Consider the following 15991-nt stretch of genomic DNA (forward strand, 5'->3'; position numbering starts at 1 on the left):
CATTTTACCAACCTTGGATGGATAGAAGGCTGAGTCAATCTTGAGCTGGTCAGTATCGAATTCCTGGCAGTGAGCAGTGAGTTAGGCTGCAATATTGTATTCTAACCACTGCGCCACCACAGCTCATACCAAACAAGAAGCAATGGATGGAAACTAATCAAGGAGAGATCCAACTTAGAAATAAGGAGAAATTTCCTGACAGAACAATTAATCAGTGGAATGGCTTGTCTTTAGAAGTTGTGGATGCTCCATCACCCGAGGTTTTAAGAAGAGACTGGACAACCACTTGTCTAAAATGGTATAGGGTCTCCATCTTGAGTAAGGGGTTGGACTAGAAGACCTTCAAGGTCCCTTCCAACTCTGTTATTCTGTATGAACAAGACTGGACTGTGTGGTATGCAGTAAGAATGAATTCTGTCTGCTCTTCTGCACTCTTAAATGAGATTTTTGTCAAGGTGAGGGCAGAATTGTACTTGGTAAAGTTTCTTCTCCATCTTCATAGACAAAAAGATAAAGATTTCCCTGAATTGAGCTCAAGCCTGATAGATTTACATAGATACAACCATATCATTTTGTTGGCAACAATATGAAAGTAATTTACCATCATTTCTTTTGGGATAGTTTCTCAACTTCCCAGTCTAAAACTTAAGACACAGGATTTGCTAGTGATCCCCTATTAAAGACCTCACCAGATCTAACTGGTTTAGCTTTTCAAGATTAGCCAAGTTACAGAACAGACTTAATTATGCAAAGACAGCATGTATAAAATGTCCACTTGCTTCCTGTTCCATAATTTGTCCAGGAAATAGAACTGGGTCTTTCTTAGTACCAAATTTGTAACAATCCTTATTTTAAAATAAAAGTTTACGTCTAGCTGTACATTTGAACTGAAATTGTTACCAGATCCTTAAAATCAAAGCTAGTATCTGGATATGTTCCACAAATTGGACACTGACTTCTTGAATTCTCAGCCAGTTCAGCTATTGTTTCTGCTGGCTAGGAATTCTGAAAGTTGTGGCTTATAATATGTCTGGAGATATTACAGTGGAAAAACTGGGCTCATTCTATACAGTTACAAATTAAAACACAAATTAAAAGAAAAACAAGACAACATTGAAGAGCTTGGCACAAACATGATTCCTAAGGAGAGATTTCACAGCTGCATTGGATCTTGCTCATCCATTGGATTGACTATCTAAGCTTGCTGTGACTTGGATGTGCAACAGTTCCTTTGTGTGGTACAAGCTGATTTGTGCTTCTCTAGTTTAGACTCACCAATGCATACCCATGGTCTTAGACTACATCCATTGAAGACTCTATTATGAAAGAGGGGAGGAAAGTACTTAGAAGGCAAAATTGATCTCTGAGAAAAAGTATGCTTTTATCCCCTTATGTAATGTTGGTTTTGTTTGCTCAGTGTCTGAATCCACAATGGTGGAGCAGCAGGTCAAACATCCATCTCAAGGCTCGATTTCTTCCATCACTTCCATGACGATGGTCCGTGGACCGGTTAAGATGAGGTTGCTCACAGTCCTGTAATCTGCATGGAGAACGTTGAGCCCATTCACTGAAATCACAAACTGACAAACCTAAGAGAAGAAGAAGAAGCAGCCAAAGAAATTCAGTCATGATGGTGGAGAATAGCACAACTTTTTCACCTGAGCCTGAAAGCAAACTGAGTACAAAGCCCCCATAAACTTTCTGCAGCCCAAAGCATCTGTTTTAATATGACAGTTACCGGCCCTTTTAGAGTTATCCATTAACATTTGAATGCCTCTCTCAATAATAAAGATTCTAATAAAGATCCTTCTGAATTTAACAAGGGCAGTCTGCTAAACTGGAAAGATGGTTTACAGTGGCAGGAGAACAGGAGAGGAAAGACAAGGAATGTGACAGAGCTCTTGGCAGGAAGAGGCAAGGTTGCACAATCCGACTGGAAAAATCCCAAGAGAGTTGCTTAATTTTGCAGAACTTTGGGAGCAAGTCTTAACCCAAATAAGAGCTACCAGGAATGTAACAGGGAAGGCACTCAATGTTTTCTTGTACTGAAAAAATAAAAATAAAATAAAATCTGACATGATTCCAAAGTTTTTGGAACGTTAATTAATTTCCTCAAAGTTACTGTTGACCATGCAGTCTATGCAGCAAAGATGCAATTCCCACTGCCCAAGCTATTCTCATGTTTCCTTATTAGAGTTGGCTTTTAAAATCTCCAGACTGAAAAAGTGTCTATTTTTGAGACTCTTCCTTGGGGGGATCTTATAATTACTGAGTGCGCAAGAGGGTGGAGGCTGCATTTCCTTTGCACAATTTAATCATTAGACCTTTTCTTGACTTTTCCTTCATGAATCTGTTCAGCCCAGATTTTCTCCACCCACTTTGGGGCAGAATTGGAGCCCCCTATTTAAAAGAAGATTGAACCTTTGTGTGAATATATCACGGTCTAGTCTTCCTTTTAGCAGTGTCTTAAAATACAACGGAAACTGCTGGGGGCGGGCATGGCAATTTCCTGACAGCTTTCAGTCATACAGTTCTGATTTTCTGCAGCTCATTTTGATAAACATGTGGGTGACCAGAAATAATGCAGGACAGAGCCTGGACATTTTAAATGAACAAAGCTTTCCACAGCATTGGTCTGCAGTCCCATCTGTCAAAATGTGAAGACCCGTGATGTTTCTAAAATCATAGCATTTCGGTCCTCTTTGCACGTAGCTTTTCCAAATCTATCTTCCTGTCTTTGTTGTGTACATTTTCTGCAAGCATTTCAATCTCTCAGTTCTATGTTCCAGGGGCTGGAACTGAGAATGTCTAATCTAACCAAGAGAAGGACTAGGGGTGACAGGAATAGCACTCTTCCATTATTTGAGGGACTGTCATAAAGAAGAGAGGTTGAATCTATTCTCCAAAGCATCTGAGGGCAAGAGAAGAAGCTTAAGAAATACAGATCCAATCTAGGACAAAGGAGAATTTTCCTGTCAGTAAGAACAATTCAATGCCTTGGTAAGGCCACACTTGGAATACTGCATCCAGTTTTGTCACCACGATGTAAAAAAGATGTTGAGACTCTAGAAAGAGTACAGAGAAGAGCAACAAAGATGATTAGGGGACTGGAGGCTAAAACATATAAGGAACGGTTGCTAGAATTGGGTATGTCTAGTTTAACGAAGAGAAGGACAAGGGGGGATATGATAGCAGTATTCCAATATCTCAGGGGCTGCCATAAAGAAGAGGGAATTAAGCTATTTTCCAAAGCACTGAAGGCAGGACAAGAAGCAACGGGTGGAAACTAATCAAGGAGAGAAGCAACCTAGAACTAAGGAGAAACTTCCTGACAGTGAGAACAATTAACCAGTGAAACAACCTGCCTCCAGAAGCAGTAAATGCTCCAACACTGGAAGTTTTTAAGAAGAGACTGGACAGCCATTTGTCCGAAATGGTGTAGGGTTTCCTGTCTGAGCAGGGGGTTGGACTAGATGACCTCCAAGGTCCCTTCCAACTTTATTACTATTACACTACTATTACTAATCAGTGAAACGGCTTGCCTCAACAGCTGAGGATGCTTCATCGCTGGAGGGTTCCTTAAGAAGTCATTGGACAAAGCAATTTCTTCAGAATGGTACAGATTTCCCTGGTTGAGCAAGGGGTTGGACTAGAAGACCTCAAAAAGTCCCTTCCAACTCTGTTATTTTGTGTGACTGAGTAAATATCTTGATCCCAGTGCCATGACAAAAGGGTTGGGGGGAGGGGTTTAAAAAAGGCAAGCCCCCAATTCACCCTGGCTCAAAGAAGGGGATTACAATTCACTAAGGGGCCAAATCCACTGCTTAACATCCATATTTTTTTATTCCAGTCTGTGTCACCTGTCATTTCAATTTGTTTAAATAGGCAAGGTTCTAACCTGTTTAATTATAGCCAGCTTCCCCAATATGTCAGTATTATCAAAGTATTTTAGGCAGGAACTGAATGCTGTGCTTTCCATCAGAACATCTTTTGTTTCACACCCATCCCCAGGAAGAGTCTTTCAGCACACATCACATTTGTGTGAATGTCTCTCACTGCCACCCCATGGGCTGAGGAGTGGGTGGTGTGTGAGAGGGCAACAATCCAGCTCTGGCATAAACAGCAGATTGCTGTGCCAGAGAATAAATATTAATCACTTTCAACCAGCAGGAGCTCTAAGCCCGCCAATATCACATTACTGTAGAAACTTTCTAGGAAGTGTTTACTAGAAGCTCTGATTCCATTTGCAGAAGTGAGAAAGACAACACTGTTTATCTTCTGCAGGATTCTTCTGCCTATGTGGCAATGCTGTTTGTGTAGCTAAAGCAAGTGGTGAATCTTAACAAGTTAACAACAATGAGACAAAGAGAGGACCCAATCATTTATGAAAGTTCTGTAACACTTTACAACACAGAGGGAGTAAAATCTCCTCAGTCAAATGTGATCCCTGGTGATTTCATGGTTTTTTTCACCAGTGGTACAGAAATGGGTTGCCATGTGACATCTTTCTTTTAGCCTATGGTCAGTGGATTACCTGGAGATCTCACAATCAAGAAGGAGCCACATCTGAATTCTGCTTAGTCCCAAGTTGAAGGCTTTCAAAAAGAGACTGAACAGCCATTTGTTTGAAACGACATAGGTCCCCTGTTCAAGCAGGGTGTTGGACCAGAAGACCTCCACATTTTCTTCCAACTCTATTATTCTATGTTCCATGTATCACTTCCAATAGCTACACATGGATGGAATAGCAATGGATGGAAACTAATCAAGGAAAGAAGCAACCTAGAACTAAGAAGAATTTTCCTGACAGTAAGAACAATTAATCAATGGAACAACTTGCCTCCAGAAGTTGGAATGCTCCAACACCTTTAAAGAAGAGATTGGACAACCATTTGTCTGAAATGGTATAGGATTTCCTGCCTAAGCAGGGGGCTGGGCTAGAAGGCCTCCAAGGTCCCTTCCAACTCTGTTATTCTATTCTACTCTACTCTATTCTATTCTATTTCTATTCTATTCTATACACACACACACACACCTATATGATGATACAAAATCTGAACCATCTCATATTCTATGCATCCCTTATAGAGTAACTATGGTCTGTTGCAAGTGGATTCCATCTATTCCACCCAGAACCAGACCAAGAATTAGATAATTCCGAGGTCAATAAAATGAGGACTCAGAATGTTGGGGGAAATATGCTGACTCTGTATACTGCTTAGGGAGTGGCTGTAAAACACTACGAAGCAGTATAAGTGCTATTGCTATTGCTGTAATGGATTTACTAACTCAAGGAAAGGGAAGAAAGAACACAGTGAAGAGCAACAAAGAGGGTAAGAGTTGCGGAGGCCCAGCTGTGTGATGAATGATTAAGGGAACTAGGTATGTCTAGCCCAGACATGTCAAACATAAGGCCCGGGGGCCGGATGCGGCCCGCGAAGTGGTTTCATGTGGCCCATGAAGCCATCCTGGAAACAGTGAGGGAACGGCCCCCGCTGCCTTGGCCCTGTCCCAGGCCAGCCGGGAGCTAATGGACAATTTTGTGGCACCACCATCCAGCGCCCCCCCCCCCCCTCGCATGGCCTGAAAGGAACAGTGAGGCTCCTCCGTGGACCATGCCTTGGCACTTGCCCTGGTCCCACCCCACCCCCTTTTGCCAGAGACCCTCAGATCTGTCCCACTCCTGCCCAGGCCCCCACAGGCTCCCTTGACACGAACAATGTAGAGCTGGCCATGCCCACCCAGTAAGCCACACCCCTCTGAGGGCAACCGCAATGCTTATGCGGCCCTCAATGAAATTGAGTTTGACACCCCTGGTCTAACCTAACAGAAGAAAAAGATTGAGGTGACATGATAGCTCTCTTCTAGTACGTCAGGGACTGTCACAGGGAAGAGGGGGTTGAGTTATTCTCCAAAGCACCTGGAAGTAAGACAAGAAGCAATGGGTGGAAACTCATTAAAGAGAGAACCAACCTGGAACTAAGGAGAAATTTCCTGACAGTAAGAGCAATTAATCAATGGAACAGCTTGCTTCCCGGAGTTGTGAATGCTCCATTATTGGAAGTCTTCAAGAAAAGACTAGATAGTCATTTGTCCAGAATGCAATAGTGTCTCTTCCCTTGGGCAGGGGGTTAGACTAGAAGACCTCTGAGGCCTCTTCTGGCCCTATGATTCAGATGAACCAATTCAGAACCATCTACAAGTTAAAAAATAATTCAGAGATCCTTCTTCCTTCTTTTATTTTGCTCTCCCACCAAGTGGCATTGGCAGGAAGGCGATGGGGGGGGGGGAAGGGAAATGGCAAATGACTGAAGCACATTGCACTAATCAATGCAAGCTGACCTCTTTTGTACATGAATTGTGACCTCACCTGCCCATAGGAAAGAACTGGATCTTTGATTACAGCAGCCCATCATAAAAAATGTGAAGTATGACATTTGCAGTATGATGTTGCAATAGCACTTATATATCACTTCACAGTGTTTTACAGTCCTCTCAAAGCAGTTTACAGAGTCAGCACGCTGCCCTCCACAATCTCCTCATTTTACCCACCTCAGAAGGATGGAACGCTGAGTCAACCTTGAGCCCATCAGGATCAAACTGCTGGCAGTTGGCAGAAATAGCTGGGCACTTTATGTCAACATAGTCAATAGCGGTTTGGGAACCCAGCTTGAGGATGCTTTCAAGCATGGTTCTTCTAAATGGAAAAATCATATCCAAACCAGCACTCTATGCAATATATCTGTTGCTGGGAAATATAGCAATAGCACTATAACAATAGCACTTAGACTTATATACCGCTTCACACTACAGCCCTCTCTGAGTGGGTTACAAGGTTAGCATATTGCCCCTAACAATCTGGGTCCTCATTTTACCAACCTCGGAAGGATGGAAGGCTGAGCTGAGTCAACCTTGAGCCGGTCAGGATCGAACTGCTGACAGTTGGCAGAATTAGCTGCAATACTGTATCGCATTCGAACCACTGCGCCACCACAGCTCCTATGTTGCTTTCATCATATGGAGCGGCCGTAGACACAACTGCTGGAAGCTAAAATAATTGGATATTCTCCCCTTGAGGAAGGCTAGCTTAATTGAACTGGAGATTGGTCTAGTTCCAACATGAGACACAGAGGCTACTTTGTGTTCCTGAGATGGGAACACCTACAGAGCAGGCTGAGATGCCACATTTGTTGGCATTTATCATCCTCATGGCGGAAGGAAAAAAAAGGAGACTCCAAAACTGATTAACCTCTAAGGCATCTAAATTCCCACCAAGAGCTGCTGAACTTTAAAGGCTATTTTAAGTTGCCAGCAAATACTGAAGGGGGAAGAGGTCACAGTTGTGCGGTCTGGCAGCGGGTACTCACACTGCAGCAGGAATTGGGACTTCTGCCCAGGTTACAATTTGCAAGCTAAATCAACACACAAGCAAATCCCTTCTTGCTCTGCTGGCAGTTCAGGCTGAAGCAGCTCACCACTACTTAAATGGGCCCAGCTGCTGCGGCTCAGCGCTCCTCTCCCAGACCTTTGCATCCAAGACATTTATCCTAGGTGCCTGTCAAGCACCTTCAGCAAAACAGACTGCTAGACCTCTTATTGGAAATATTCATCTCTCAGAATAGCAGAATAACAGAGTTGGGATGGACCTTGAGGTCTTCTAGTCCAACCCCCTGCTCAGGCAAGAAACCCTACACCAGACATGTCAAACTCACGATGTCATGTGACATTGTGCAACGTAACGGAGCTTTTTCGCCATTGCCAGCAATGGGGTGGGTGTGGTTTCCCAATGATGCATCTGGCCCGCGGGCTGGCAGTTTGACACCCCTGCCCTACAACATTTCAGACAAATCATTGTCCAATCTCTTCTTTAAAATCTCCAGTGATGGAGTAATCACAACTTCCGGAGGCAAGTTGTTCCATTGATTAACTATTAGAAAATTACTCCTTAGTTCCAGATTGGATCTCTCCTTGACTAGTTTCCATCCATTGTTTCTTGTCCTACCTTCAGGTGCTTTGGAGAATAGCTTGACTCCCTCTTCTTTGTGGCAACCCTTGAGATATTGGAACACTGCTATCATGTCAGTCCTTCTCTTCATTAAAGTAGACATATCCAATTTCTGCAATCGTTGTTCATATGTTTTAGCTTCCAGTCCCCAAATAATCTTTATTGCTCTTCTTTGCACTCTTTCTAGTCTCAACTACTTTTATATATTGTGGCGACCACTGGAGTATTCCAAGTGTGGTCTTACCAAGGCATTAAAAACTGGTACTAACACTTCATGTGATCTTGATTCTATCCCTCTATTAATGCAGCCTAGGACTGTGTTGGCTTTTTTGGCAGCTGCAGCACATTTACATGTTCAAAGAAGCTTTTTTGTTCTCTCTCCCCCTAAACCAAGATGAGTTGGCTTGAGATAGATATGGGCAGCTGTGAATTATTTGCATTCTTCAGGGGTGGTCTGCAAAGTGCAGTCAAGAAAAGTCAAGTTGGGAGTCACAATGATGTGATCAAAGATCTCCCTGTTTTTATGTATGATCCTTTGTAGATGCCTTGTCACAACCCTGCATCTTGTAGTGCTTGGTAGCAAAACCATGCCCCTTCTTTGCTTTACACTTTATAATTGGCAGCAGCATGGGTTTGATAGTCCTCATACATCTGAAAAGCACCTATTTGGGAAAAAGTGGCTTTATCGTGCTATTGCTTCCGCTGCCTTCTTTGGTTCTTTGTATATAATAGTAGCAAATCTACACCTGGAAAATCCATCTGGGAAAAAAAAAACAGTCTGGGAAAGGTCTTGTTGACAGGTTGAATTCCAAAAACCAATTTTCCCTTTTTTTGGCTGAGTCCACACGTACACGCCAAATTAAGCCAAACTAACAAACTGCAGCTTAGCATATTGTATGAATCTAAGTGCTGTGGCTTATATATCATGTTTTCTAGGTTAGTGTGCTGTGTGAATCTAGCTAATTTATTATGTTCAACCAGCCACGGCTATGCAAGATATGAAGGTTTGTATGCTCAACTGGAGGATAAATCCATTGTACAACCAATTGAAGCAGCCAGACTTAACCCCCCTACCCCCACCTTCCACATACACACAAACATGTGTAAATCAGATATCAGAAAAGAAAATCCTGTGCACATGAGATTTTACACATGCTGGCCTCCCATTACACGTGTGAATTCTTTACTGACATGGATATTTTGAGGTAGGTTACATCAGTGAACCATGGTCAGGGTGCAGGGGATACTGGTAATTCTTGACTTATGGCCCAAATTTCTGTTGCTAAGAAAAGACTTGTTAAGTGAGTTTGCCCCATATTATGACCCTTGTTGCCACAGTTGTTAAGTGAATCACTGCAGTTAGTAGGTTAGTAACACGATTAAGCGAATCTGACTTCCGCATTGCTTAGCCATTAAAGCTTTAAAGCAGCTGCATCCTTTACAAGAGTTGCTTCAAAAGTTATCTCCAGATAGTATGGAAGTACATACACTGTCATTTTGCTTCCATGGCAATCTCAGTGAAAGTATTGTGCGAACAGGCACAAGTAATAACTGGAGACAACCTCTGAAGCAGCCATGTAAATTTTTTGCCAAGGAAGCAACTGCTGTAACACTACATAGGGAGGCATTGTGGGTGCTCGTGCGCTGTGTAAAGCACCTTTTCAATGGTTGTCAAGATCCCTGCTGAGTATTCTTCCTCTGTGAACGCCAGATCAGAGCTATTACTGTCATGAAAAATATCAAAACCCGGAGAAGTGATTCTAGAAGCCAGCACTACTATTTCCACTGAATGGCTAATACCCTTATCACAACTGGCTGTGGGTTAAGCAAAAACCAAGCAAACGCCTGAAAGTACTTGAGACAGGACAAGAAGTAACAGATGGAAGATCGTTAAAGAGAAATCCAGCGTAGAACCAAGGAGAAATTTCTTGATAGTGAGAACAGTTAATCGGTGGAATGGCTTCCCTCCAGAAACTGTGGGTGCTCCATCCCTAGAGATTTTCAAGAAGAGATGTTGGACAACCATTTGTCCAGAATGATATAGAGTCTCAGGGGGGAGGGATGGACTAGAAGACCTTCAAGCTTCCTTCTAACCCTATTATTCTATGTTCGGTGTTTTAACATCCAGCTGGATCCAGCAGGCCTTACTGGGTCACTGTGAGCATTGACTACAATGGTTTGTTAGAAAGGGCTGCAAATGTTTGCCAATGTTTATCTCTGGGTCAATATTGACTCCACTTCGTTTCAGTCTTGAGATACAAAGCTCAACTCTGTTAAGTTCTTGAGTATGCCAAAGAAAGTTGTCACTTCCCATCAAACTGGTTTCATGCTCCTATAAATCTGGTAGCAAAGTGCCAGAGGACGAGGGGGGACATGATAGCAGTGTTCCAATATCTCAGGGGCTGCCACAAAGAAGAGGGAGTCAAGCTATTCTCCAAAGCGCCTGAAGGCAGGACAAGAAGCAACGGATGAAAACTAATCAAGGGGAGAAGCAACCTAGAACTAAGGAGAAACTTCCTGACAGTTAGAACAATTAACCAATGAAACAACCTGCCTCCAGAAGTGGTAAATGCTCCAACACTAGAAGTTTTTAAGAAGAGACTGGACAGCCATTTGTCCGAAATGGTGTAGGGTTTCCTGCCTGAGCAGTGGGTTGGACTCGATGACCTCCAAGGTCCCTTCCAACTTTATTATTATCATTATTATTATTAATATTATTATTATTGTTCTTCTTGTTGTTGTTGTTGTTGTTGTTGTTATTATTATTATTATCTTTTCAAATTTCTTTCAACAAAGAATGATCTCCAAAACCCAAGAAAAATACACAGAGTTACTTCTAAGCAGATTCCTTTATTGTCCTTCACCTATAGACAGAAATCTTGCCAAAACTAAAGCAACTACTTGCATCATTAGAGATGTACTCTGAGAATTGCTAGAGTGAGCCGTCTTAACTCTCTTTCACCAAGCCAAACTATCTAAACTTCACTGTCTCTTGGTCCTCTGGAATGAAACCCCTCCCTCCTGGGAATCCAGACTATATTCCACCACAAATGAACTGTCCGCTGGTTATTTTGCTATTACGGAATTTATTGAATTGTTAGATTCCCTTCTTCCTTCAGAAACTCACACAGACTTGAACAAAGATTTTCTTTCATTATTCCTCACAACAACCTGCAAGTCAGGTTGGGCTGAAAGGAAATGACCAGCCCAATGTCAGCCAGCCAATTTCCTGAGGATGGGTTCCAACTTGGTCCAGCTATTTAATCCTAGGGGCATCTGTAGAGGGAGGGAGTGAAAAAAGTCAAGATGTGGGCCATGGAGGTGAAGTGAAGCCCCACCTCTTTTTATAGCCTATATCAAAAGGGGTGTGTGGCTTTGATCACATGCTCACAACTGCCATCTTGACTTTTTACCCTCTACTCACAGATCCCTTATTAACCACTTACTATTCAGTTCAATTTGACTGAATGTTGAGAGTTATTTCAATACAATCCATATCTTCATAATTTTTTTCCAATATTTCAAGCAGCAGGTTTAAAGGTTTTGTGCCACTGGAAATATTACGATTCAAATCTTAAAAGATATTTAAGATTAAGACGATCCATTTCTTTTCAAGCTATTAAGGAATATAGTTCTTCTTTGGCCTTGCAAAATAGGAACCCTAAGTACAATGAACAACTTTAATGAACAGAGAGCCAGTTTGGGCTAATGGTTAAGGCATCAGTTCAGAAAGCAAGAGATCGTGAGTTCAAGTCCTACCCTAGACATGAAAGACAGCTGGATGACCTTGGTTCAGTCACTCTCAGCCCAAGTCACCTCATAAAGTTATTGTTTTCTTGGGCGGGGGATTGGAGTAGATGACCTCCAAGGTCCCTTCCAGCTTCTATTCTATTCTATTCTATTCTATTCTATTCTATTCTATTCTATTCTATTCTACTCTACTCTATATTCTATTCTATTCTATTCTATTCTATTCTATTCTATTCTATTCTATTCTATTCTATTCTAGATTGTCATCTGCATAAATTTGACCTTTTATTGTTTTGCAATTCTCTTTTGACAGTGCATTTCAAAATTATTATTATGAGGTAACACTTGAAGTAAATTACTAATAAGAAGCAATCTTGAATTCAGTGAAATAATCAGCTAGTGTTGATGAACTGGATCAGATTGGGAGGTTATGACTTTTAAAAGCCATATTTGTTTAGAGAGCTAGCATCAATTGAATTTAATTAACAATTAAGAAAATAATTAACACTGCTGGAAAGGTAGTAGGTCCTATGGGATCTATTCCATTAAAAGCTAAAATAACCCTGTATTTGGAGGTAATGGGAAAATGTGTGTGAGAGATAAATCAGGAACAGCTAGGATGAGCAAAAATAATTTAGAAGGCATATCTTTTCTGCCAAGGTACCTGCCTTCTGGAATGACATCCTTTCCTCAGTTCCCACCCTGCAGCTGTTCTGGCTCTGCTCCCAAACCTGGGCTTAAAGTGGCTGTCAAGCCTCTGATCATTTGTTCTGGAAGTACACGTCTTTCTTCTTTCCTTTACTGTTTCCTAGTTTTGGGCATACAGGCTGCCCAGAGTTCTTGGGAGTTAGGCAGCCTCTAGATCCAATAAATGAATAAATAAAGAGTGAGAGAATCAGAATCTACAAGAAAAAGATGAGAACATTTAAGAACAAAAGGCAATGGCTGCAAGTGATGGATGGGTGTGGGAGAATGATGACAAATTATGAGGAGAGAAAGTGTGGAAAAGCAATGTGGGGAAAGAAGGGCAACTAAGATGATCAAAGGCCTGGAGGATAAAACATACGAAGAAGAACGGCTGCAGGACTTGGGTCTGGCTAGTCTAAAGAAAAAAAGAAATAGGGGAGACATGATAGCAGTATTCCATTATCTGAGAGGCTGCCACAAAGAAGAGGGGGTCACGTTGTTCACCAGAGCACCAGAGGGAAGGACAAGAAACAGTGGATGGAAACTGATCAAGGAGAGAAAGAACCTGGAATTAAGGAGAAACCTCCTGACAGTGAGGACAATTAACCAGTGGAATAGCTTACCCCCAGAAATCGTGGGTGCTCCATCACGGGAGATTTTTTTAAGAAGACTGTCTGAGATGGTGTAGGTTCTCCTGTTTGAGCAGGGGGCTGGACTAGAAGACCTCCAGGGTCCCTTCCAGCTCTATTCTATTCTATTCTATTCTATTGAAAAGAAGTCTATTCTTCCTGAAATATCCCGAAAGTCTGCTGAAATCTACCATTGTGGTGACACACAGCACCATTTGTGCCATTTAAATACAGTAATTTGCATGATGTCATTACAGTTAAACCTCAACTAATGACCACAAATGAGCTCAAAATTTCTTTTGCTAAGTGAGATGTTTGTTAAGTGAATTTTGCCCCATTTTACGACCTTTCTTGCCACAGTTGTTAAGTGAACCACTTAACAGTGGTTAAATTAGTGGTTATTAAGTGAATCTGGCTTCCCCACTGATTTTGCTTGTCAGAAGGTTGCAAAAGGGGGTCACATGACCCCAGGGCACAACAAGTTATAAGCAGTGGTGGGATTCAAATATGTGAACAACCGGTTCTCTGTGTGGATGCTGCTTCCGGAAGTCCATTCTGGGTCTGGGCAACAAAAAATTAGCTACTGGTTCTGCTGAACTGGTGCAAACCGGCTGAATCCCACCCCTGGTTATAATTCACTTTTGTCAGTGATGTTGTAACTTTGAACAGTCACTAAATGAATTCTTTTAAGTCGAGGGCTACCTGTACACTAACAACATAACTGGATGCAAACAATGGAATTTGCATCATAACGATGTCATTTCACACATTATTCCATTTTCTCCACAGTGCATTCCAGAACATGTGATTTATTTTTTTTAAATCAGTTTTCCTGCCACCTTGCAAAAAGCAAAACACAGCCCTGACTTTGTGACATGTGTGTTCTTTCCAGCTTTACCTAGCAACAATTCTTCAAATCTGCCTGCTGAGTTGTAGGGCAAACTCTTGCCCTGGGTTTTGGTTCTACGTGATGCAAACAACAGGAGTGCAAAGTGAGAGCGGGTGAGGAGAACGAAGACTGCAATTTTCCTAAGAAAGGTTGCAGGAATTGGGTATGTCTAGTCTAGTGAAAAGAAGGACTGTCACTAGGGGATGACATGATAGCAGGGTTCCAATATCTCAGGGGTTGCCACAAAGAAGAGGAGGGTCAACCTATTTTCCAAAGCATCTGAAGGTAGGACAAGAAGCAAAGGATGGAAACTAATCAAGGAGAGAACTAACCTGGATCTAAGAAGAATTTTCCTGACAATTAGAGCAATTAATCAATGGAACAACTTGCCTCCAGAAGTTGCGAATGCTCCAACACTGGAAGGTTTTAAGAAGAGACTGGACAGCCATTTGTCAGAAATGGTGTTTCCTGCCTGAGCAGGGGGTTGGACTAGATGACCTCCAAGGTCCTTTCCAATTCTGTTATTCTATTGTAAGGCAGCAAGCAAAATCCTACAGAAATATGCCAGCGCCTGAGGGCATCTCAAAGCAGAGCAGTCAAGCGGGTCTTGGTGCCAAGAGCACTTGCAGAAAGTAATGGTTACATGTGGGCTGTGGTCAAATTCTTGCCCTTTTCATTCTCGCCAAGTTTTCTCAGTCTTGTCTTTTGGTGAAAGGTTCCAGGCTAATCTAGCAGGAGCATTTGATTAAAGGAAAAAAATAATGTTTTCACTTCTGGGGTTTGTTACACGTAGTCCTTTACTTATGATCACAACAGAGCCCCACATTTCTACTGCTAAACAAGGCAGTGGTTAAGGAGGTTGTATCCCATTTTACATCCTTTCTCACCACAGTTGTTAAATGAATCATTGCAATTGTTAATTGAAGCATGCAATCCTTAAGCGAATCAGGCTTCTCCCATTGACTCTGCTTATCGGAAGCTGTCTGGGAAGATTACAAATGGCATTCACATGACCCCAGGACAGGGCAACTGTAATAATAATAATAATAATAATAATAATAATAATAATAATAATAGCAGCACTACACCCCCAGTGAGGCACTACCTTGACCCCCAATGAGGCACTACCTTGACCCCCAGTGAGGCACTACCTTGACGTGGTTGTGGGGCTTGTGTACTCTGAGGAAGATGAGAGCTATGCCAGAGGTTCAACCTTACTGGACAGGTCTCATCAGAGGAGTCAGACAAAGAGTGTCTCTCCCATAAAAAATATGGTGAGACGTAAATTACAGAATGCCATACCGGCTCGGATGTCGCCCGGGTTAACAAGGTCTGCACTAGATATTGGAGTTCCTGGATATCTGGTGAAAAATGGGTTACAGGACTCAGGACTGTTGGCTGAGCAACCAGGGCCAGCAGCTGCAGAACTACTGGAAGAAAAGATGTTTACCCATCGCAGATACACAGTGATTGGAAACAAGAAATAATGATCTGTTACTACAGATCAAGTCCAACAAGAAGAGGATATCTAAAACGAATGCACCAGTTCTGGAAAGAACAACATCCAGAATCAGAAATAACAGAACAGAGACTAGCAGATCAACGCCGATTTATAATACGAAATAAAGTATTCACAAAAGAAGATTGCACAGACTGAAAGAAGATTGCACAGACTGACTACAAGCAGCGGCATGACAAAGTAGCAACAATGGTGCATTGGAAGATCTGCAAAAAATATCATTTGCCTGTAAGCAAAAGCTGGTGGGATCATAAAATAGAGAAAGTCATAGAAAATGATAAAATTAAACTGCTCTGGGACTTCAGAATTCAAACAGACAAGCACCTGCAACATAACACCCCAGACTTAACAACTGTCGATAAGAAAGACAAAAAAGTCTGGATAGTGGATGTGGCAGTGCCTGGAGACAGCAGAATAGAGAGAAAGAACTGGAGAAGATAACAAAATACAAAGACCTACAAATAGAAATAGAAAGACTGTGGCAAAAGCAAGCAAGGGTAGTACCAATAGTC

At 42.0% G+C, this 15991-nt stretch overlaps 1 protein-coding gene across 4 annotated transcripts in view; it reads right to left on the minus strand.

Annotated features, from left to right (window-relative positions):
- Nucleotides 1-575: 575 nt before the first annotated feature.
- Nucleotides 576-15991, minus strand: part of DEPTOR (DEP domain containing MTOR interacting protein) — an 86225-nt gene continuing 70809 nt past the window's right edge. For 3 of the 4 annotated variants that reach the window (XM_039365087.1, XM_039365088.1, XM_039365089.1), the window contains one exon: nucleotides 576-1589. In XM_039365087.1, the coding sequence (XP_039221021.1) occupies nucleotides 1461-1589 (129 nt within the window). In that variant the 3' untranslated portion in view covers nucleotides 576-1460. The remainder of the gene's footprint in view (nucleotides 1590-15991) is intronic. The other variant, XM_039365090.1, reaches the window with a different exon arrangement.

This window comes from Crotalus tigris, unplaced genomic scaffold, assembly GCF_016545835.1.
Source record: "Crotalus tigris isolate CLP2741 ecotype Arizona unplaced genomic scaffold, ASM1654583v1 scf7180000019953.484404808:943566, whole genome shotgun sequence".
Classification (NCBI taxonomy): domain Eukaryota; kingdom Metazoa; phylum Chordata; class Lepidosauria; order Squamata; family Viperidae; genus Crotalus; species Crotalus tigris.